This window comes from Oncorhynchus mykiss, chromosome 16 (genome assembly GCF_013265735.2).
Source record: "Oncorhynchus mykiss isolate Arlee chromosome 16, USDA_OmykA_1.1, whole genome shotgun sequence".
Taxonomy (NCBI): domain Eukaryota; kingdom Metazoa; phylum Chordata; class Actinopteri; order Salmoniformes; family Salmonidae; genus Oncorhynchus; species Oncorhynchus mykiss.
Genome location: NC_048580.1, coordinates 2,292,501 through 2,315,235, shown reverse-complemented (window position 1 = coordinate 2,315,235; position 22,735 = coordinate 2,292,501). Strand labels below are relative to the sequence as shown.

The window sequence follows — 22,735 nt, the reverse complement described above, 5'->3', positions numbered from 1 at the left end:
ATATCAAACACAGCTGATTAATCACATTGCATTCCAAACTGAAGATCCTGTTTAGGTGATTATTAGAGTCAGGTGAGTTAGCTGGGGCTGGGTGGGCAAAACTGTGACACCAAATCAGGCCCCCGAGGACTGGAGTTGCCAGCCCACATGACTAGGGATGTGAGTGCTACAGGGTGGTAGTCATGTCAGGCCCCGGAGGACTGGAGTTGCCCTGGTCTACGGTGTCTGGGATGATGGAGTTGATGCATGCCATAACAAGCCTTTTAAAGCACTTCATGACTACAGATGTGACTGCTACAGAGGGCGGTGGTCACGTCAGGCCCCCGAGGACTGGAGTTGTTGACATGACGTCTGTCCTGGGTTTGTTTTGTCGCCCCGAACAGTTTGATATTTCATAATCACTTAATAACATGAGACTTACAGAGTCTGTCTTTAATGGGTTACAATCTCTATAGTAGTAGCAGTAAAATGTTAGTCTCATTCTGGAAAAACCTACGATTCATCCAAAATGCCACCCTATTCCCTAGTATAGTGTACCACCCTATTCCCTAGTATAGTGTACCACCCTATTCCCTAGTATAGTGTACCACCCTATTCCCTAGTATAGTGTACCACCCTATTCCCTAGTATAGTGTACCACCCTATTCCCTAGTATAGTGTACCACCCTATTCCCTAGTATAGTGTACCACCCTATTCCCTAGTATAGTGTACCACCCTATTCCCTAGTATAGTGTACCACCCTATTCCCTAGTATAGTGTACCACCCTATTCCCTAGTATAGTGTACCACCCTATTCCCTAGTATAGTGTACCACCCACAGGGCTCTACGTAGAGAGTAAGGGACCATTTCAGATGCATAAGGCCCGAGAATGGCTGGAGATGTAAGAAACTGTCAATACCAGCAGAACTGTGCCTCCGAGCAGAGGTAAGAGCTGAGAAAAAGAACGAGAGAGAGAGAGAGAGAACGAGAGAGAACGAGAGAGAGAGAGAACGAGAGAGAGAGAGAGAGAGAGAGAGAGAGAGAGAGAGAGAGAGAGAGAGAGAGAGAGAGAGAGAGAGAGAGAGAGAGAGAGAGAGAGAGAGAGAGAGAGAGAGACAGAGACAGAGACAGAGACAGAGACAGAGACAGAGACAGAGACAGAGACAGACAGACAGAGAGAGAGAACAGGTGAGAGAGAGAGAGAGAGAGAGAGAGAGAGAGAGAGAACAGGTGAGAGAGAGAGAGAGAGAGAGAACAGGTGAGAGAGAGAGAGAGAGAGAGATCAGTAGAGTCAGAGGATGAGCAGAGCAAGCGAAAAGCCCACACAACAAAAGCACACCCACTCCAAAATGAGAGATGGAAAAACAACAACAAGAAGGCTTGTGTGTTGGAGAACCCCAACTTCCACTTAGTCAGTGGGAGACTGGACCAGTCAGTGGGAGACTGGACCAGTCAGTGGGAGACTGGACCTAAGTTGAAGTTGGGATTTGACCCTTTACAAAAGTACAAATTGTGAGAAAACAAGAAAGAAAAACCCCAAAGTAAAATCATAAGAAATTAGGATCAAATTAAACAAATTAAATGAAGTATATATTAAATTATGAGAACTAAAATGCAAAAATAATAATAATAATAATAATGTGGATGTGTACTTACTCTGTAAAGCTCTGAACCGTGAAATCTCCCCCCCATCTATCTCCTTACCCACAGCCCTCATCTGTTTACTGATAGCCTGGCAGATGTCTTTCCCCGCAGCGATCTGGGCCTTCTCCCCTAGCAGCCCCCCCAGAGTGGAGCGCAGCATGAACGACACACAGCGACGGGAGTACACCTGTTAACACACACACACCCTTAGTGTTAACACACACACACCCCCTTAGTGTTAACACACACACACACCCTTAGTGTTAACACACACACCCCCTTAGTGTTAACACACACACACCCCCTTAGTGTTAACACACACACACACCCCCTTAGTGTTAACACACACACACACCCCCTTAGTGTTAACACACACACACCCCCTTAGTGTTAACACACACACACCCCCTTAGTGTTAACACACACACACACACACACACACACACACACACACACACACACACACACACACACACACACACACACACACCCTTAGTGTTAACACACACACACACACCCTTAGTGTTAACACACACACACCCCCTTAGTGTTAACACACACACACCCCCTTAGTGTTAACACACACACACCCCCTTAGTGTTAACACACACACACCCCCTTAGTGTTAACACACACACACACACACACACACACACCCTTAGTGTTAACACACACACACACACCCCCTTAGTGTTAACACACACACACCCCCTTAGTGTTAACACACACACACACCCCCTTAGTGTTAACACACACACACACACACATCCTTAGTGTTAACACACACACACCTTGAGCCCCTCTACTGTATAGAGCCCCTCTACTGTACAGAGCCCCTCTACTGTACAGAGCCCCTCTACTGTACAGAGCCCCTCTACTGTACAGAGCCTGGTTACTGTATATAGCCCCTCTACTGTATATAGCCCCTCTACTGTATATAGCCCCTCTGCTGTATATAGCCCCTCTGCTGTATATAGCCCCTCTGCTGTATATAGCCCCTCTGCTGTATATAGCCCCTCTGCTGTATATAGCCCCTCTGCTGTATATAGCCTGGTTACTGTATATAGCCCCTCTCCTGTATATAGCCCCTCTACTGTATATAGCCCCTCTACTGTATATAGCCCCTCTCCTGTATATAGCCCCTCTCCTGTATATAGCCCCTCTCCTGTATATAGCCCCTCTCCTGTATATAGCCCCTCTCCTGTATATAGCCCCTCTCCTGTATATAGCCCCTCTCCTGTATATAGCCCCTCTCCTGTATATAGCCCCTCTCCTGTATATAGCCCCTCTCCTGTATATAGCCCCTCTCCTGTATATAGCCCCTCTCCTGTATATAGCCCCTCTCCTGTATATAGCCCCTCTCCTGTATATAGCCCCTCTACTGTATATAGCCCCCCTACTGTATATAGCCCCCCTACTGTATATAGCCCCCCTACTGTATATAGCCTGGTTACTGTATATAGCCCCCCTACTGTATATAGCCCCCCTACTGTATATAGCCCCCCTATTGTATATAGCCTCTCTACTGTATATAGCCTGGTTACTGTATATAGCCTCTCTACTGTATATAGCCTCTACTGTATATAGCCTGGTTACTGTATACAGCCTCTACTGTATATAGCCTGGTTACTGTATATAGCCTCTACTGTATATAGCCCCTCTACTGTATATAGCCTGGTTACTGTATATAGCCTGGTTACTGTAATTATTCGCTGTTATTTACTTCCTTACGTATCTGAGTTGAAAATGCCATGGAAACCCATGCAACTTGTATTTCTCATTCGGTACATGAGAATTTAACGGTAATTTGTGTGTGTACTATGTCATCACACACAGTCTTTTATCTGCAAAAAGTATGTTTGATGAAAACACACCTACAGTAGGAAATGTAATGTTTTATGCAGATTTTAAAATGTATGTGTATATATATGTATGTATGTATGCTAACACAATGCTAACTTCCCTAGCATGGATAGCATAATGCTATGTGATTGTCATTGAAAACTCCCACAGCAATAGTTATGCTAACACAATGCTAACTTCCCTAGCATGGACAGCATAATGCTACTCACCGCCTCCACGTGTGTCTGGGTGGCCCGCGGGTGGCTGACCAGGTCCAGGACATGAGACAGGAACGTGGCAAAGTTCCGCTCCAGCCACTGGCCGCCCAGCGTGGTCACGAATACAACATATGCCTATTGGAGGAGAGAAGGAACATTACACGATTACATTATCACCTTATTATGAATGGTTATAACACCACCATCACCTCGTTATGAATGGTTATAACACCACCATCACCTCGTTATAAATGGTTATAACACCACCACCACGTTATGAATGGTTATAACACCACCACCACCACGTTATGAATGGTTATAACACCACCACGTTATGAATGGTTATAACACCACCTTATGAATGGTTATTACACCATCACCTTGTTACGAATGGTTATTACACCATCACCTTGTTACGAATGGTTATAACACCATCACCTTGTTACAAATGGTTATAACACCACCGCCTTATGAATGGTTATTACACCACCACCTTATGAATGGTTATAACACCAATATCACTGGTACCACACTCACCCCAATATCACTGGTACCACACCCCCCAACATCACTGGTACCACCCCCCCCCCCCCCCAACATCACTGGTACCACACCCCCCCCAACATCACTGGTACCACACCCCCCCCAACATCACTGGTACCACACCCCCCCCCAACATCACTGGTACCACACCCCCCCCCCAACATCACTGGTACCACACCCCCCCCCCAACATCACTGGTACCACACCCCCCCCCAACATCACTGGTACCACACCCCCCCCAACATCACTGGTACCACACCCCCCCCAACATCACTGGTACCACACCCCCCCCAACATCACTGGTACCACACCCCCCCCAACATCACTGGTACCACACCCCCCCAACATCACTGGTACCACACCCCCCCCCAACATCACTGGTACCACACCCCCCAACATCACTGGTACCACACCCCCCAACATCACTGGTACCACACTCACCCCAATATCACTGGTACCACACCCCCCAACATCACTGGTACCACACCCCCCAACATCACTGGTACCACACCCCCCAACATCACTGGTACCACACCCCCCAACATCACTGGTACCACCACCCCCCCAACATCACTGGTACCACCACCCCCCCAACATCACTGGTACCACACACCCCAACATCACTGGTACCACACACCCCCCAACATCACTGGTACCACACCCCCCCCAACATCACTGGTACCACACCCCCCCCAACATCACTGGTACCACACCCCCCCCAACATCACTGGTACCACACCCCCCAACATCACTGGTACCACACCCCCCAACATCACTGGTACCACACCCCCCAACATCACTGGTACCACACCCCCCAACATCACTGGTACCACACCCCCCAGCATCACTGGTACCACAACCCCTAACATCACTGGTACCACACCCCCTAACATCACTGGTACCACAACCCCCAACATCACTGGTACCACACATACCACACACACACACACCAATATCACTGGTACCACACACACCAATATCACTGGTAGCACACACACACCAATATCACTGGTAGCACACACACACCAATATCACTGGTAGCACACACACACCAATATCACTGGTAGCACACACACACCAATATCACTGGTAGCACACACACACCAATATCACTGGTAGCACACACACACCAATATCACTGGTAGCACACACACACCAATCAGCGTGTTTGAGGGGATCAGTTTGAGCTGTCTGACTGTGCAGAATCACTCCTCTTCATCACATAATGATTAGTTACTGGGGATGAATGTGATTTGTAGATCTGTGATTCTCCAGTCGGACAGCGATGTCGTCCATCTCAAACAAGCACGTTATTATTCAACAACCTACCCAAACGGGAGGGACATCTACGTACCTGTGTGACTCCCACCCGCACCTCCCTGCTGACAGAGCCCCCTCCCTTCAGCATCTCCCCCCCGCTCTTCAGGAAGCCAGACCCCCCTCTTAGGAAGCCTGTAGCCATCAGCTCCAACACCTCGTCTAGCGTGGCGCGTTTCACGTTCTGACGCATCACTAGAGGAGGCGGTAACATAGCATAGGGACAGAGGTCAGAGGTCGGGGGGGGAGGGGGACCTTGTAAAAGCCAGTATAATAATGATGATGATGATGATGATGATGAGGTGTATATGCAAGAATATATGCAAGTTTTTTTGAAAACAAAATATTTATATGATATTTCATGAAGAACCAAAAACAGTTAGTTGAATGAGTCTAAATATATACGAACGTTAAGCACAGGGTTTGGAGGGCTCTGAGATATGATCGTCAGTCAGCACAGGGTTTGGAGGGCTCTGAGATATGATCGTCAGTCAGCACAGGGTTTGGAGGGCTCTGAGATATGATCGTCAGTCAGCACAGGGTTTGGAGGGCTCTGAGATATGATCGTCAGTCAGCACAGGGTTTGGAGGGCTCTGAGATATGATCGTCAGTCAGCACAGGGTTTGGAGGGCTCTGAGATATGATCGTCAGTCAGCACAGGGTTTGGAGGGCTCTGAGATATGATCGTCAGTCAGCACAGAGTTTGGAGGGCTCCGTTTGTGAATGTTAATATAGTCTATAGCCTAGAATGAAATACACGAGGAACATGGAAACACCGCAGCATTAGGAAAGCACCACTTCTGCAGCTTCAAAATGACATTTTAATAATGAGTAAGACATATATTTTAATAACGAGTAAGACATATATTTTAATAATGAGTAAGACATATATTTTAATAATGACTAAGACATATATTTTAATAATGAGTAAGACATATTTTAATAACGAGTAAGACATATATTTTAATAATGAGTAAGACATATATTTTAATAATGAGTAAGACATATATTTTAATAATGAGTAAGACATATATTTTAATAATGACTAAGACATATATTTTAATAACGAGTAAGACATATATTTTAATAACGAGTAAGACATATACTAATTATTAAAATATATGTCTTAGTCATTATTAAAATAAGACATATATTTTAATAATGAGTAAGACACAAGGTAATCATGTAACTTGACATCCAGTTCCTATACTTGTGTAGTAACTTTCATTATTACAATAACATTGCTACATAGATATTTATATTATAATTATATGTTTATTACACAGGCACAAGAACAGTTTAATGTTAAGTGTTACTAAGGATGCTAACCGTAACAAAATATGGCTATTAAGTGTTGAATGGAAACTAAATATCCAAAAACGGCTTTCTTGAATAAACTAGAGCCAAGGCTGGAGGAAAACCATGAATAAACTAGAGCCAAGGCTGGAGGAAAACCATGAATAAACTAGAGCCAAGGCTGGAGGAAAACCACGAATAAACTAGAGCCAAGGCTGGAGGAAAACCATGAATAAACTAGAGCCAAGGCTGGAGGAAAACCACAAATAAACTAGAGCCAAGGCTGGAGGAAAACCACGAATAAACTAGAGCCAAGGCTGGAGGAAAACCACGAATAAACTAGAGCCAAGGCTGGAGGAAAACCACAAATAAACTAGAGCCAAGGCTGGAGGAAAACCACGAATAAACTAGAGCCAAGGCTGGAGGAAAACCACGAATAAACTAGAGCCAAGGCTGGAGGAAAACCACGAATAAACTAGAGCCAAGGCTGGAGGAAAACCACGAATAAACTAGAGCCAAGGCTGGAGGAAAACCACGAATAAACTAGAGCCAAGGCTGGAGGAAAACCACGAATAAACTAGAGCCAAGGCTGGAGGAAAACCACGAATAAACTAGAGCCAAGGCTGGAGGAAAACCATGAATAAACTAGAGCCAAGGCTGGAGGAAAACCACAAATAAACTAGAGCCAAGGCTGGAGGAAAACCACGAATAAACTAGAGCCAAGGCTGGAGGAAAACCACGAATAAACTAGAGCCAAGGCTGGAGGAAAACCACGAATAAACTAGAGCCAAGGCTGGAGGAAAACCACGAATAAACTAGAGCCAAGGCTGGAGGAAAACCACGAATAAACTAGAGCCAAGGCTGGAGGAAAACCACGAATAAACTAGAGCCAAGGCTGGAGGAAAACCATGAATAAACTAGAGCCAAGGCTGGAGGAAAACCATGAATAAACTAGAGCCACGGCTGGAGGAAAACCATGAATAAACTAGAGCCAAGGCTGGAGGAAAACCATGAATAAACTAGAGCCAAGGCTGGAGGAAAACCATGAATAAACTAGAGCCAAGGCTGGAGGAAAACCATGAATAAACTAGAGCCAAGGCTGGAGGAAAACCACGAATAAACTAGAGCCAAGGCTGGAGGAAAACCACGAATAAACTAGAGCCAAGGCTGGAGGAAAACCACGAATAAACTAGAGCCAAGGCTGGAGGAAAACCACGAATAAACTAGAGCCAAAGCTGGAGGAAAACCACGAATAAACTAGAGCCAAGGCTGGAGGAAAACCACGAATAAACTAGAGCCAAGGCTGGAAGAAAACCACGAATAAACTAGAGCCAAGGCTGGAGGAAAACCATGAATAAACTAGAGCCAAGGCTGGAGGAAAACCATGAATAAACTAGAGCCAAGGCTGGAGGAAAACCATGAATAAACTAGAGCCAAGGCTGGAGGAAAACCATGAATAAACTAGAGCCAAGGCTGGAGGAAAACCATGAATAAACTAGAGCCAAGGCTGGAGGAAAACCATGAATAAACTAGAGCCAAGGCTGGAGGAAAACCATGAATAAACTAGAGCCAAGGCTGGAGGAAAACCATGAATAAACTAGAGCCAAGGCTGGAGGAAAACCATGAATAAACTAGAGCCAAGGCTGGAGGAAAAACATGAATAAACTAGAGCCAAGGCTGGAGGAAAACCATGAATAAACTAGAGCCAAGGCTGGAGGAAAACCATGAATAAACTAGAGCCAAGGCTGGAGGAAAACCACGAATAAACTAGAGCCAAGGCTGGAGGAAAACCACGAATAAACTAGAGCCAAGGCTGGAGGAAAACCACGAATAAACTAGAGCCAAGGCTGGAGGAAAACCATGTTAGTCTGTGGTCAGAGTAAACTATCCATTTCAAAAAGTAACAGCAGAGTTCCCCAACTGGCAGCCCGTTATAAAAAATAAAACATTATAATTAAAAATAAAATATTTCGTATTATTCATTGTTACATGTGCAGAGTATTCACAAAGTATTCAGACCCCTTGACTTTTTCCACATTTTGTTATGTTACAGCCTTATTCTAAAATTGAGTAAAATATGTTTTTCCTCCATAATCTACACACAATGCCCCATAATGACATCACAATGCCCCATAATGACATCACAATGCCCCATAATGACATCACAATGCCCCATAATGACATCACAATGCCCCATAATGACATCACTATGCCCCATAATGACATCACTATGCCCCATAATGACATCACAATACCCCATAATGACATCACAATACCCCATAATGACATCACAATACCCCATAATGACATCACAATACCCCATAATGACAAAGCCAAAACCAGTTGGTTTGAAATGTTTCAAAATAAAAAAAACTGAAATATCACGTTTTTTAGGTATTCAGACCCTTTACTCAGTACTTTGTTTGAAGCACATTTGGCAGTAATTACAGCCTTGAGTCTTCTTGGGTATGATGTTAAACGCTTGGCACACCTGTATTTGGAGAGTTTCTCCTATTCTTCTCTGCAGATCCTCTCAAGCTCTGTCAGGTTGGATGGGGAGTGACACTGCACATCTATTTTCAGTTCTCTCCAGAGAAGTTAGATCGGATTCAAGTCCGGGCTCTGGCTGGGCCACTCATGGACATTCAGAGATTTGTCCCAAAGCCACTCCGGTGTTGTCTTGGCTGTGTGCTTAGAGTCGTTGTCCTGTTGGAAGGTGAACCTTCGCTACAGTCTGAGTCTGGAGCAGGTTTTCATCAAGGATCTCTCTGTACTTTGCTCCGTTCATCTTTCCCTCGATCCGAACTTGTCTCCCAGTCCCAGGCACTGAAAAACATCCCCACAGCATGACGCTCCCACCACCATGCCTCACCGTAGGGATGGTGCCAGGTTTCCTCTAGATGTGACACTTGGCATTAAGACAAAAGAGTTCAGCCGTGGTGTCATCAGACCAGAGATTCTGGTTTCTCACGGTCTCAGGGTCCTTTAGGTACCTTTTGGCAAACGCCAGGCAGGCTGTCAGGTGCCTTTTACTGAGGAGTGGCTTCTGTCTGGCCACTCTACCATAAAGGCCTGATTGGTGGAGTGCTGAAGAGATGGTTGTTCTCCCATCTCAACAGAGGAACTCTGGAGCTCTGTCAGGTCAGGTTCTTGGTCACCTCCCTGACCAAGGCCCTTCTCCCCCGATTGCTCAGTTTGGCTGGGCGGCCAGCTCTAGCAATAGTCTTGGTGGTTCCAAACTTCTTCAATTTAAGAATGATGGAGGCCACTGTGTTCTTGGGGACCTTCAATGCTGCAGACATTTTCTTGGTACCTTTCCCCAGATCTGTGCCTCGACAGAATCCTGTCTCGGAGCTCTACGAACAATTCCTTGTTCCTCATGTCTTGGTTATTGCTCTAACATGCACTGTCAACTGTGGGACCTTTATATAGACAGGTGTGTGCCTTTCCAAATCATGTCCAATAAATAGATTTTTACCACAGTTGGACTCCAATCAAGTTGTAGAAACATCTCAGGGATGATCAATGGTAACAGGATGCACCGGAGCTCAATTCCGAGTCTCATAGCAAACTGTCTGAATACTTACAGCGTATTTACATTTCTGCTTTTAATACATCTGCAAAAATGTCTAAAAAGCTATTTTTACATTGTCATTATGTGTGTGTAGATTCATGTAGAAAAACTATTATTTAATTTATTTTAGAATAAGGCTGTACCGTAACAAAATCTCAACCCCCCCCCCCCACTGGGATCTCAACCCCCCCCACCTCACACCTGGGATCTCAACCCCCCCCCGACTGGGATCTCAACCCCCCCCCCACCTCACACCTGGGATCTCAACCCCCCCCCCCCCCCCCGACTGGGATCTCACCCCCCCCCCCCCCCCCCCCGACTGGGATCTCAACCCCCCCCACCTCACACCTGGGATCTCAACCCCCCCACCCCCCACTGGGATCTCTACTACCCCCCCCCCCCCACTGGGAACTCAACCCCCCCCCCCCCCCACCTGACACTGGGATCTCAACCCCCCCCACCCCCCCACCTGACACTGGGATCTCAACCCACCCCCCAACCTGACACTGGGATCTCAACCCCCCCCCACCCCCCCACCTGACACTGGGATCTCAACCCACCCCCCAACCTGACACTGGGATCTCAACCCCCCCCACCCCCCCACCTGACACTGGGATCTCAACCCACCTCCCAACCTGACACTGGGATCTCAACCCCCCCCACCCCCCCCACCTGACACTGGGATCTCAACCCCCCCCACCCCCCCCACCTGACACTGGGATCTCAACTCCCCCCCCCCCCACTGGGATCTCAACCCCCCCCACCCCCCCCACCTGACACTGGGATCTCAACCCACCCCCCAACCTGACACTGGGATCTCAACTCCCCCCCCTCACACCTGGGATCTCAACCCCCCCCACCCCCCAACCTGACACTGGGATCTCGACCCACCCCCCCACCTCACACTGGGATCTCGACCCACCCCCCCACCTCACACTGGGATCTCAACCCCCCCCCCCCCCCCCCCTCCACTGGGATCTCAACCCCCCCCACCCCCCAACCTGACACTGGGATCTCGACCCACCCCCCCACCTGACACTGGGATCTCGACCCACCCCCCCACACTGGGATCTCGACCCACCCCCCCACCTCACACTGGGATCTCAACCCACCCCCCCACCTCACACTGGGATCTCAACCCACCCCCCCACCTCACACTGGGATCTCAACCCACCCCCCCACCTCACACTGGGATCTCAACCCACCCCCCCAAATCACACTGGGATCTCAACCCACCCCCCCACCTCACACTGGGATCTCAACCCACCCCCCCACCTCACACTGGGATCTCAACCCCCCCCCACCTCACACTGGGATCTCAACTCCCCCCCACTTGACACTGGGATCTCAACTCCCCCCCACCTCACACTGGGATCTCAACCCACCCCCCCACCTCACGCTGGGATCTCAACCCCCCACACCCCCACCGGGATCTCAACCCCCCACCTCACACTGGGATCTCAAACCCCCCCCACTGGGATCTCAAACCCCCCCACTGGGATCTCAAACCCCCCCACTGGGATCTCAAACCCCCCCACTGAGACCCATCAGAGAGCCCCTCGACATTATCAACGAGACCCATCAGAGAGCCCCTCGACATTATCAACGAGACCCATCAGAGAGCCCCTCGACATTATCAACGAGACCCATCAGAGAGCCCCTCGACATTATCAACGAGACCCATCAGAGAGCCCCTCGACATTATCAACGAGACCCATCAGAGAGCCCCTCGACATTATCAACGAGACCCATCAGAGAGCCCCTCGACATTATCAACGAGACCCATCAGAGAGCCCCTCGACATTATCAACGAGACCCATCAGAGAGCCCCTCGATTAATCCCACAGCAGATGAATACACTAACTGTTATTGGCTCTGGATAAGAGTGTCAGCTAAATGACTAACATATCAAACCTGACAAAGGAAACCCCATTAGAGTGTGCTCCTAACCTGCAGCTTGTTTGGGCATCAGGGCCGTGGCCATGACGGTTCCTAGTAGTTTGGATACGGCTACCCTCACTCCATAGTTCGATCCTTCCAGGGCCTTGAAGCACAGAGTAGCTACGTTCTCCAGCTCGGCGGTCCACATGAATACAGCCTCATTCTGCAGCTCTAGCAGACACTATAGACAGAGAGGACAGAGTGAGAGAAAGAAAGAGCGAGACAGAAAGAGAGAGACAGAGAGACCGAGTTAATCGTTAGATCCTTCCAGGGCCTTGAAGCACAGAGTAGATACGTTCCCCTGCTATGTGGTCCACTTGAACGCGCCAGCCGATGGCCATCGCCTCTCCCGCCAGCCGATGGCCATCGCCTCTCCCGCCAGCCGATGGCCATCGCCTCTCCCGCCAACCGATGGCCATCGCCTCTCCCGCCAACCGATGCTTATCATTATATCTGAGCCCTTTCACAATGTGGACTGTTGCACAGTATTCACTAACCTTAGCTACAGCACAGCGCACAGCCATGGAGCGGTCTGTGAGTAGGGAACGAGCGTTCTTATAGATGTCTCTATGGCAAGAGGCTGCTGCTCCACCAAGACCATTCAACACCTTCTGTAGACTGAGTAGAATCTCACTACGACCCTGGGACTGGAGACAGAGGGAGGAGGAGGGGATGAGAGGGGAGATATGAGCGAGAGAGGAGGAGATGAGAGGGGAGATATGAGAGAGAGAGGAGGAGGAGGGGATGAGAGGAGAGGGATGAGAGAGAGGGAGGAGGGGATGAGAGGGATGGGAGAGGAGGAGGAGGGGATGAGAGGGATGGGAGAGGAGGAGGAGGGGATGAGAGGGATGGGAGAGGAGGTGGAGGGGATGAGAGGGATGGGAGAGGAGGTGGAGGGGATGAGAGAGGAGGTGGAGGGGATGAGAGGAGAGATATGAGAGAGAGGAGGAGAAGGGGATGAGAGAGAGGAGGGGATGAGAGAGAGGGGAGGGATGAGAGAGGAGGGGATGAGAGAGAGGGGAGGGATGAGAGGGGAGAGGGGGATGAGAGAGAGGGGAGGGATGAGAGAGAGGGGAGGGATGAGAGGCGAGGGGATGAGAGGCGAGGGGGATGAGAGGCGAGGGGGATGAGAGGCGAGGGGGATGAGAGGCGAGGGGGATGAGAGGCGAGGGGGATGAGGGGGATGAGAGGCGAGGGGGATGAGAGGCGAGGGGATGAGAGGCGAGGGGATGAGAGGCGAGGGGATGAGAGGCGAGGGGATGAGAGGCGAGGGGATGAGAGGCAGGGGGATGAGAGGCGAGGGGGATGAGAGGCGAGGGGGATGAGAGGCGAGGGGGATGAGAGGCGAGGGGGATGAGAGGCGAGGGGGATGAGAGGCGAGGGGGATGAGAGGCGAGGGGATGAGAGGCGAGGGGATGAGACAGAGGAGGAGGAGGGGATGATAGGGAGGAGGAGTGAGGAGAGGAGGGCAAATGGGGTGGCATTACATACAAGTCAATCGAAGTCTATCTATGTTGTTGCCAAGATGAACTGTACATTGTTCTGAGCAACAATAGAGATACTCCTGGTGATCCTAGAATGTATTTATTTATTTATTTAAATAAGCAAGTCAGAATACCATGATAAGAAGTGTTATGAGCTTCTAGGAAGCCCTTACCCCTGCTCTATAAAACCCAGGAAGCCCTTACCCCTGCTCTATAAAACCCGGGAAGCCCTTACCCCTGCTCTATAAAACCCGGGAAGCCCTTACCCCTGCTCTATAAAACCCGGAAAGCCCTTACCCCTGCTCTATAAAACCCAGGAAGCCCTTACCCCTGCTCTATAAAACCCGGGAAGCCCTTACCCCTGCTCTATAAAACCCAGGAAGCCCTTACCCCTGCTCTATAAAACCCGGGAAGCCCTTACCCCTGCTCTATAAAACCCGGGAAGCCCTTACCCCTGCTCTATGAAACCCGGAAAGCCCTTACCCCTGCTCTATAAAACCCAGGAAGCCCTTACCCCTGCTCTATAAAACCCGGGAAGCCCTTACCCCTGCTCTATAAAACCCGGGAAGTCCTTACCCCTGCTCTATAAAACCCAGGAAGCCCTTACCCCTTCTCTATAAAACCCAGGAAGCCCATACCCCTGCTCTATAAAACCCAGAAAGCCCATACCCCTGCTCTATAAAACCCAGGAAGCCCTTACCCCTGCTCTATAAAACCCAGGAAGCCCATACCCCTGCTCTATAAAACCCGGGAAGCCCTTACCCCTGCTCTATAAAACCCAGGAAGCCCTCACCTCTGCAGTCTTCAGTGCTTTCAGCATGTTGGAGATGGTGTCGGGAAAGGAACTTCCCAGCATCCTCCCCATCTTCTCATAGAAGGACCCAACACAGGCCACAGCAGCTCTGCAAAACAAACCACGATGAGCCGAACAGAGGAGTTCATTACCACTCAATTATAGACTGGAAGCTATTCTTTACCCACTCACACCCGGTCAGACAGACAGTACCGGATCAGACAGACAGTACCCGGTTAGACAGACAGTAGCCTCCACTCTTCTGGGAAGGCTTTCCACTAGATGTAGGAACATTGCTGCTATAACAGCCTCCAGTCTTCTGGGAAGGCTTTCCATTAGATGTTGGAACGTTGCTGCTATAACAGCCTCCACTCTTCTGGGAAGGCTTTCCACTAGATGTAGGAACATTGCTGCTATAACAGCCTTCACTATTCTGGGAAGGCTTTCCACTAGATGTTGGAATATTGCTGCTATAACAGCCTCCACTCTTCTGGGAAGGCTTTCCACTAGATGTAGGAACATTGCCGCTATAACAGCCTCCAGTCTTCTGGGAAGGCTTTCCACTAGATGTTGGAACATTGCTGCTATAACAGCCTCCACTCTTCTGGGAAGGCTTTCCACTAGATGTAGGAACATTGCTGCTATAACAGCCTCCACTCTTCTGGGAAGGCTTTCCACTAGATGTTGGAACATTGCCGCTATAACAGCCTCCAGTCTTCTGGGAAGGCTTTCCACTAGATGTTGGAACATTGCTGCTATAACAGCCTCCACTCTTCTGGGAAGGCTTTCCACTAGATGTTGGAACATTGCTGCGGGGACTGATGTGTTGGTCATGATGCCTGGATCGCAGTCGGCTTTCCAATTCATCCCGAAGGTGTTCGATGGGGTTGAGGTCAGGGCTCTGTGCAGGCCAGTCAAGTTCTTCCACACCGATCTCGACAAACCATTTCTGTATGGACCTCGCTATGTGCACGAGGGCATTGTCATGCTGAAACAGGAAAGGCCTTCCCCAAACTGTTAACACAAAGTTGGAAGCATAGAATCGTCTAGAATGTCATTGAATGCTGTAGCGTTAAGATTTCCCTTCACTGGAACTAAGGGGCCCGAACCATGAAAAACAGACCCAGACCGTTATTCCTCCTCCACCAAACTTTACAGTTGCCACTATGCAATCGGGCAGGTACCGTTCTCCTGGCATCTACCAAACCCAGATTCATCCATCGGACTGCCAGATGGTGAAGCGTGATTTATCACTCCAGAGAACGTGTTTCCACTGATCCAGAGTCCAATGGTGGAGAGCTTTACACCACTCCAGCCGACGCTTGGCATTGTGCATGGTGATCTTAGACTTGTGTGCGGCTGCTCGGTCATGGAAACCCATTTCATGATGATCCCGATGAACAGTTATTGTGCTGACGTTGCTTCCAGAGGCAGTTAGGAACTGTAGTGAGTGTTGCAACTGAGGATAGACGATTTTTACACGCTACATTCTGTGAGTTTGTGGCCTACCACTTCGCGGCTGAGACGTTGTTGCTCCTAGAGGTTTCCACTTCACAATAACAGCACTTACAGTTGACCGGGGCAGCTCTGGGCTGAAATTTGACAAACTGACACGTTGAGCAGGTGGAATCCTATGACAGTGCCACATTGAAAGTCACTGAGCTCTTCAGTAAGGCCATTCTACTGCCAATGTGTGTCTATGGAGATTGCATGGCTGTGTGCTCGATTTGATACACCTGTCAGCAACGGGTGTGGCTGAAATATTCACTCAATCCACTCACTTGAAGGGGTGTCCAGATACTTTTGTTTGTATATTAAGTGCATTAGGAAAGTATTCAGACCCCTTGACTTTTTCAACATGTTTTTACGTTACAGCCTTATTCTAAAATAGATTAAATACAAAAACATCCTTAGCAATCTACACACAATACCCCATAATGACAAAGCAAACACAGATTAAGACATTTTGGAAAATGTAATAAAATAAAAAAATCAGAAATACTTTATTTACATAAGTATTCCAACACTTTGCTATGAGACTTGGAATTGAGCTCTGGTGCATCCTGTTTCCATTGATCATCATTAAGATGTTTCTACAACTTGATTGGAGTCCACCTGTGGTACATTTAATTGATTGGACATGATTTGGAAAGGCACACACCTGTCTCTATATAAAGGTCCCACAGTTGACAGTGCATGTCAGAGCAACAACCAAGCCATGAGGTCGAAGGAATTGTCCGTAGAGCTCCGAGACAGGATTGTGTCGAGGCTCAGATCTGGGTGAAAGGAACAAAACATTTCTGCAGCATTGAAGGTCCCCAAGAACACAGTGGCCTCCATCATTCTTAAATGGAAGAAGTTTGGAACCACCAAGACTCTTCCTAGAGCTGGCCAAACTCAGAAATCAGGGGAGAAGGGCCTTGGTCAGGGAGGTGACCAAGAACCCGATGGTCACTCTGACAGAACTCCAGAGTTCATCAGCGGAGATGGGAGAACCTTCCAGAAGGACAACCATCTCTGCAGCACTCCAACAATCAGGCCTTTATGGTAGAGTGGCCAGATGGAAGCCACTCCTCAGTAAAAGGCACATGACCGCCTGCTTGTAGTTTGCCAAAAGGCACCTAAAGGACTCTCAGACCATGAGAAACAAGATTCTCTGGTCTGATGAAACCAAGATTGAACACTTTGGCCTGAATGCCAAGCGTCACGTCTGGAGGAAACCTGGCACCATCCCTACAGTGAAGCATGGTGGTGGCAGCATCATGCTGTGGTGATGTTTTTCAACAGCAGGGACTGAGAGACTAGTCAGGATCAAGGGAAAGACGAACAGAGAAATGTACAGAGATCCTTGATGAAAACCTGCTCCAGAGCGCTCAGTACATCAGACTGGGGTGAAGGTTCACCTTCCAAAAGGACAATGCCCCTAAGCTGACAGGCCAAGGCAACGCAGGAGTGTCTTCGGGACAAGTCTCTGCATGTCCTGGAGTGGCCCAGCCAGACCCCGCCCGGGCTTGAACCCGATCTAACATCTCTGGAGAGACCTGAAAATAGCTGTGCAGCGACGCTCCCCATTCAACCTGACAGAGTTTGAGAAGAGAATAATGGGAGAAACTCCCCAAACAGGTTTGGCAAGCTTGTAGAAGACTCGAGGCTGTAATCGCTGCCAAATGTGCTCCAACAAAGTGCTGAGTAAAAGGGTCTGAATAATTATGTAAATGTCATATTTAAGTGTTTTATTTGTAATACATTTGCAACATTTACTAGAAACCTGTTTTTTGATTTGTCATTATGGGGTATTGTGCGGTTTAAAAAAATATATATTTCAGAATAAGGCTGTTATGTAACAAAATGTGGAAAAAGTCAAGGGGTCTGAATACTTTCCAAATGCACTGTATGTATGTATGTATGTATGCATATATATATATATAATGCTTAGACCTACATCTAATGCATAAATATATATGAATCTAAAAAGCTCACAGTTTGGTGGGGAGGTAAGTGGGCGTGTCATCCTTGCTCTTGATGATGTCATTGCACTTGTCCAGTGTCTGGAAGACAGTGAAAGTGTCTCCTATGCTGTAGAGGGTAGCCAGGTTCTTCGCTAGCAGTTTCCTGGTGGGAGGGCCAGGGGCACTGCTGATCAACCCTGTCAGCTGCTCAACCAACTTCTTCTGCTTCTCCTTCACATCCACCTGGCAAGGGGGTGGGAGAGAGGAGGGGTGGTGAGAGGGGAGAGGAGGGGTGGTGAGAGGGGAGGGGAGGGGTGGTGAGAGGGGAGGGGGGAGGGGGGGAGGGGTGGTGAGAGGGGAGGGGGGGGGGGGGGGAGGGAGGGGAGCAGACAAATACAGAGAGCACGCAAACACACAATCAACAAGGTGTAGGTTGCAGATAGATGAAATCGAATAACACTGACAGCACAGGTGTATTGGCTAGCGTGAGCAAATTCGTCTCTCTGTCAACTCACCTTGTTTGCTGCCACTAGAACCTTGTCCAGGAAGCGAAGCCATTCGAAGATGAAGACGGGTCTCTTAGCCTCAGTGATCTGGGCTAGGGCTTCCTCGTTCAGAAGTAGACTGTGAGCCAACTCCATGGCGATAGTAATCCAGCTAGCGGTAGCTAATAGCCGATAGCTTTTGGGTAAAGGGTCCTCTCCTTCAGCTCACAGAGCCCAATGATACAGCCTCCTCAACTCTGGAAATGTATTGGAGAGAGAGTATGTTCACAATGGTATTATATATCAGGCCAGATAAGAGACCAATGATAAACGTCAGAGCAAAGAGGATGTAACGGTAGCTAGCTAGCTACAAGCTAACGTTACAGAGTCAGAGGTGGTCGCACCTGCCAACTATATTGGCTAGTAGTTAGTGTTTACTAACACAAATAAATATTAACTTGGTAACGTTACAATGCTTCACAGTACCGGACCGTTATGTAACCAACTCATTTAACTGATATCTGGCTAACTAACTACGTTTATAAAATGTTAAACTGACGTTGCAATGATAGAAGAGAGTTAGGAGCACAGCTAGTAAACATTAGCATTCAGGACACTTGCCACACAGCTTACTAGACCCAAATGAATGTCTAAAAAAACTCACGATCAAACGCCTTACACGAACACATCTATTTCATACAGTTAATCACAGACGTAAATAAAGAGTAGGCTTTAATCAACCAAATAAACAGAAACAAAAAAACAACCTCGTCCTACCTGTTTTGTCGCCAAGATCATTGACGAATCATTTGCCGTCAACTGTGTCGGTGGTGTATAAACCATGATGAAATGACAGGAGCGCTGTTTTGAAGTCACCCCGCAGCCATCTTGGTACTCTTCAATTAAAAAATATATATTTTTGAAGCCATAGAAAATCATATATTAACGTCTACATTCGTTTTTGACACGTTTATTATATTACAGACACCTTAATGTATCATTTAAAATTAGATTATGTCAGCTAAACAGAAATACATTTAAAAATATATATATATTTTTAAAAATCCTTAAAATATATAGTTTTGAGAATACTAATGTTACTTTCCACACTAAAACAACTTAAATACATGTACATTTTGTTCTTGAAACATTTAACTAAAATGCTGTAGAATTCCATTCATTCCTACGGAGGACTGCTTCCTACTAGGGAGTACCAATATGGCCGACCGGAGGCTTCAAATCGACTCAGATATATTCCACTTTTCGAGGTACTCGGTCCTAGCATATGAATGCAGCAATAACGTCAGAAAACCATAGGTTATACACGTCATTCGTCGTCGGGACTATGGTGGCAGACAGTAGATTTATATTTGAACAAGAGTTTACCTACGATATAAACCATTTGAAACATTTTTATGTCATTAAATATTTTGGCCAAATTTCATATTCCCAAATGTAAATCATTAAAAAACACACATTTATCTTACCTTACCAAAATAAATTGAAAAATATTTTATCACAATTAAATACTGTACCAACAGTATATTTTAGGCTTTGTGTGATGCGTTAGCTCCGCCCCTGGCCCACCCACAGCCAACTGTCCTTTGTACATTTCTATGTCAGATTTTTTTTCCCAAAATAGTATTTAGACGCGCAACATGTAAACGGAACCAATCAAATGAAAACGGAACCAATCAAATGTGCAGAGGTTCCAGGCGGAATCTTTTCGCGAAGGGAAAATGGTTGTCACTAGTTACCACAGCCACAAAGTCAAAATTGTCTAGCTATGTCGTAAAAAAAAATATAAAAACAAAAAATTGCTTTTTGGTCTTAATTGAAGGTTAGTGTTAGGCATAAAGTCAGTAACTTGGTGTGTTTAAGGTTATGTTTAAAATTAGATTTTAAGAAGATGAATTGTAGAAATCGGCGGGGTTTAGCTGATTATGACATTGTGGATGTGGTAACTTAACTAACGTTAGTGACGACCGAGAAAAGGTGAAAGCCAGCTGAACAATAATAGTCCTACAATAGTTCACTTGTTTGGTTTTACAAGTCAATCATGGCTGAAGACGAAGATGATTATATGTCTGATGCCTTTCTCAGTCAAATGTGAGTTTTTTCCCCCTTCAGTTTCCGTACGGTGAGCAAATAAATTGTAACTAACGGCTACATCAGAGTGCGAGTTTGTGATGGTGGGTACCATTAGCTAGCTAGTTACTGGAACATTAGTTAACGTAGCTAATTTTCTAGCTACACAGATGAATAGGGGCAACGTTCGGTTGCATATAGAAATGCAATTAATAAAGACGACATAATACCTTGGTCTCTTGCTTGGAATACATGTTGGAGAGGCAGATTTAGCTAACGAGCTAACTAGTCAAAGACATGCTGATTCATTTAAGTAGTAGTAGTAGTAGTAGTAGTAATTGGCTGGATCAAAAGCCTGCACGTCGGGTTTCAGGTGACTGTCTCACCTCACATTTAGTTACATATTCCACAGAAGAATATTCCAAAAATATAATTTAGTGTCTATTGTCTGGTTATTACATGTGTGTTCCGTTTATAGCTAAGTTCTCCGTTTATGTGCAAGGTTCTCTCTGTGTCCCATCTCTCTGGCAGACCAGATGTGAAGCCCGGTATCCCGATGGTGAAGCGTGTGAAGGAGGCCCTAAGGAAAGAGGTGCTTCACAAGGAGAAGAACGTTAAGAATCGCCAGAAGACTATTAAAGAGTTGGAACAGGAGAGTAGAGAGATGGCACAGCATAGCACCATTAGCAACCAGAACAAGGGCTTTGCTCTGCTGCAGAAGATGGGCTACAAAGCTGGACAAGGCCTGGGGAAGCAGGGTTAGTCCTCTCCAGTTCAACTCAGAATGTATCATATTACTTCTTAACTGAATCAGTTCAACTCAGAAATAAATGCCTGACTTTAATGTATTCAGCTAGGAGTTAAGCCAGACATCACAATAACTAAGCCAGTCAGGTCTCTTTAGTGATGGAGTTAGTATTGTAGCAAAGTCAGGGGGTAGTCCAGAGTGGGACTTGAACCCAGCACTTTGGTACTGTCAACCCAACACCTTAGCAGTTCCGCTAAGAGATGTGAACCCTTGACGAGGTCGCTGTGTTGGAATAAAGTTGTTACAATATGACGATCAGACCTGACATCACATGGTAGATTTTCTTCAAGTATCGATTCCTGTCTTTATTCCCTCTTGCAGGGGCGGGAAGAGTCGAACCTATTCCATTAAATATCAAAACAGGTGAGAATTCATTTTTATATCCAAAATGTAAGTAAATTCTAACCTACACATTGACAGTGTATACATTGTATGCATCAACATTCCCTTCTGACGAGATGTAGCCTACCTAATGTAATTAATACATTATCTCTAACATTACCTTCTGACGAGATGTAGCCTACCTAATGTAATTAATACATTATCTCTAACATTACCTTCTGACGAGATGTAGCCTACCTAATAAAATTAATACATTATCTCTTACATTACCTTCTGAAGAGATGTAGCCTACCTAATGCAATTAATACATTATCTCTAACATTACCTTCTGTTATTGAAATGGTTGTAAACATACTGCATCATCCTGTGGTTATGTATCACTCAGACCGAGGGGGCATCGGGATGGAGGGAGTGAAGAAGAGGAAAGCGGAGGAGGAACTTGAACATTACCGTCAGAAAGCCCGGGCCAAACAACAGAATGAGAAGCAGTCCCTGGAGGACTTCAGGTAAAGACCTAGTCCCAGATGGCACCCTGTTCCCTATTGGCTCTGGTCTAATGGCACCCTATTGGCTCTGGTCTAATGGCACCCTATTGGCTCTGGTCTAATGGCACCCTATTGGTTCTGGTCTAAGGGCTCCCTATTGGCTCTGGTCTAATGGCACCTATTCCCTATTGGCTCTGGTCTAATGGCACCCTATTCCCTATTGGCTCTGGTCTAATGGCACCCTATTCCCTATTGGCTTTGGTCTAATGGCACCCTATTCCCTATTGGCTCTGGTCTAATGGCATCCTATTCCCTATTGGCTCTGGTCTAATGGCACCCTATTCCCTATTGGCTTTGGTCAAATGGCACCAGTCAGGTGCTGGTCAAATGTGTTCTAAGGCTGTGTACATGTGTTCTAATGCTGTGTACGTGTGTTCTAATGCTG

At 47.0% G+C, this 22,735-nt stretch overlaps 2 protein-coding genes across 9 annotated transcripts in view; one reads left to right on the top strand and one right to left on the bottom strand.

Moving 5' to 3' along the window:
- Positions 1-19,397, bottom strand: part of heatr5b (HEAT repeat containing 5B) — a 275,921-nt gene extending 256,524 nt beyond the window's left edge. For 4 of the 8 annotated variants that reach the window (XR_005036414.1, XR_005036413.1, XM_036945947.1 and 1 more), the window contains exons 1-10: positions 19,345-19,397; positions 18,598-18,824; positions 18,114-18,325; positions 14,634-14,742; positions 12,854-13,003; positions 12,366-12,537; positions 5,583-5,740; positions 3,698-3,820; positions 1,638-1,812; positions 901-933 (exon numbers count right to left, since the gene is read on the bottom strand). Coding sequence is in view for 6 of the 8 variants with exons in the window: in XM_036945947.1 (XP_036801842.1) it covers positions 901-933; positions 1,638-1,812; positions 3,698-3,820; positions 5,583-5,740; positions 12,366-12,537; positions 12,854-13,003; positions 14,634-14,742; positions 18,114-18,325; positions 18,598-18,723 (1,258 nt within the window). In the remaining 2 variants the exon portion in view is untranslated. The remainder of the gene's footprint in view (positions 1-900; positions 934-1,637; positions 1,813-3,697; positions 3,821-5,582; positions 5,741-12,365; positions 12,538-12,853; positions 13,004-14,633; positions 14,743-18,113; positions 18,326-18,597; positions 18,825-19,344) is intronic. The other 4 variants (XM_036945951.1, XM_036945953.1, XM_036945950.1 and 1 more) reach the window with 3 other exon arrangements.
- A 935-nt stretch (positions 19,398-20,332) lies between these two features.
- The window catches only part of gpatch11 (G patch domain containing 11), a 5,444-nt gene continuing 3,041 nt past the window's right edge, over positions 20,333-22,735 (top strand). The window contains exons 1-4 of the mRNA XM_036945946.1: positions 20,333-20,676; positions 21,187-21,413; positions 21,785-21,826; positions 22,191-22,311. Coding sequence (XP_036801841.1) covers positions 20,627-20,676; positions 21,187-21,413; positions 21,785-21,826; positions 22,191-22,311 — 440 coding nt within the window. The 5' untranslated portion in view covers positions 20,333-20,626. The remainder of the gene's footprint in view (positions 20,677-21,186; positions 21,414-21,784; positions 21,827-22,190; positions 22,312-22,735) is intronic.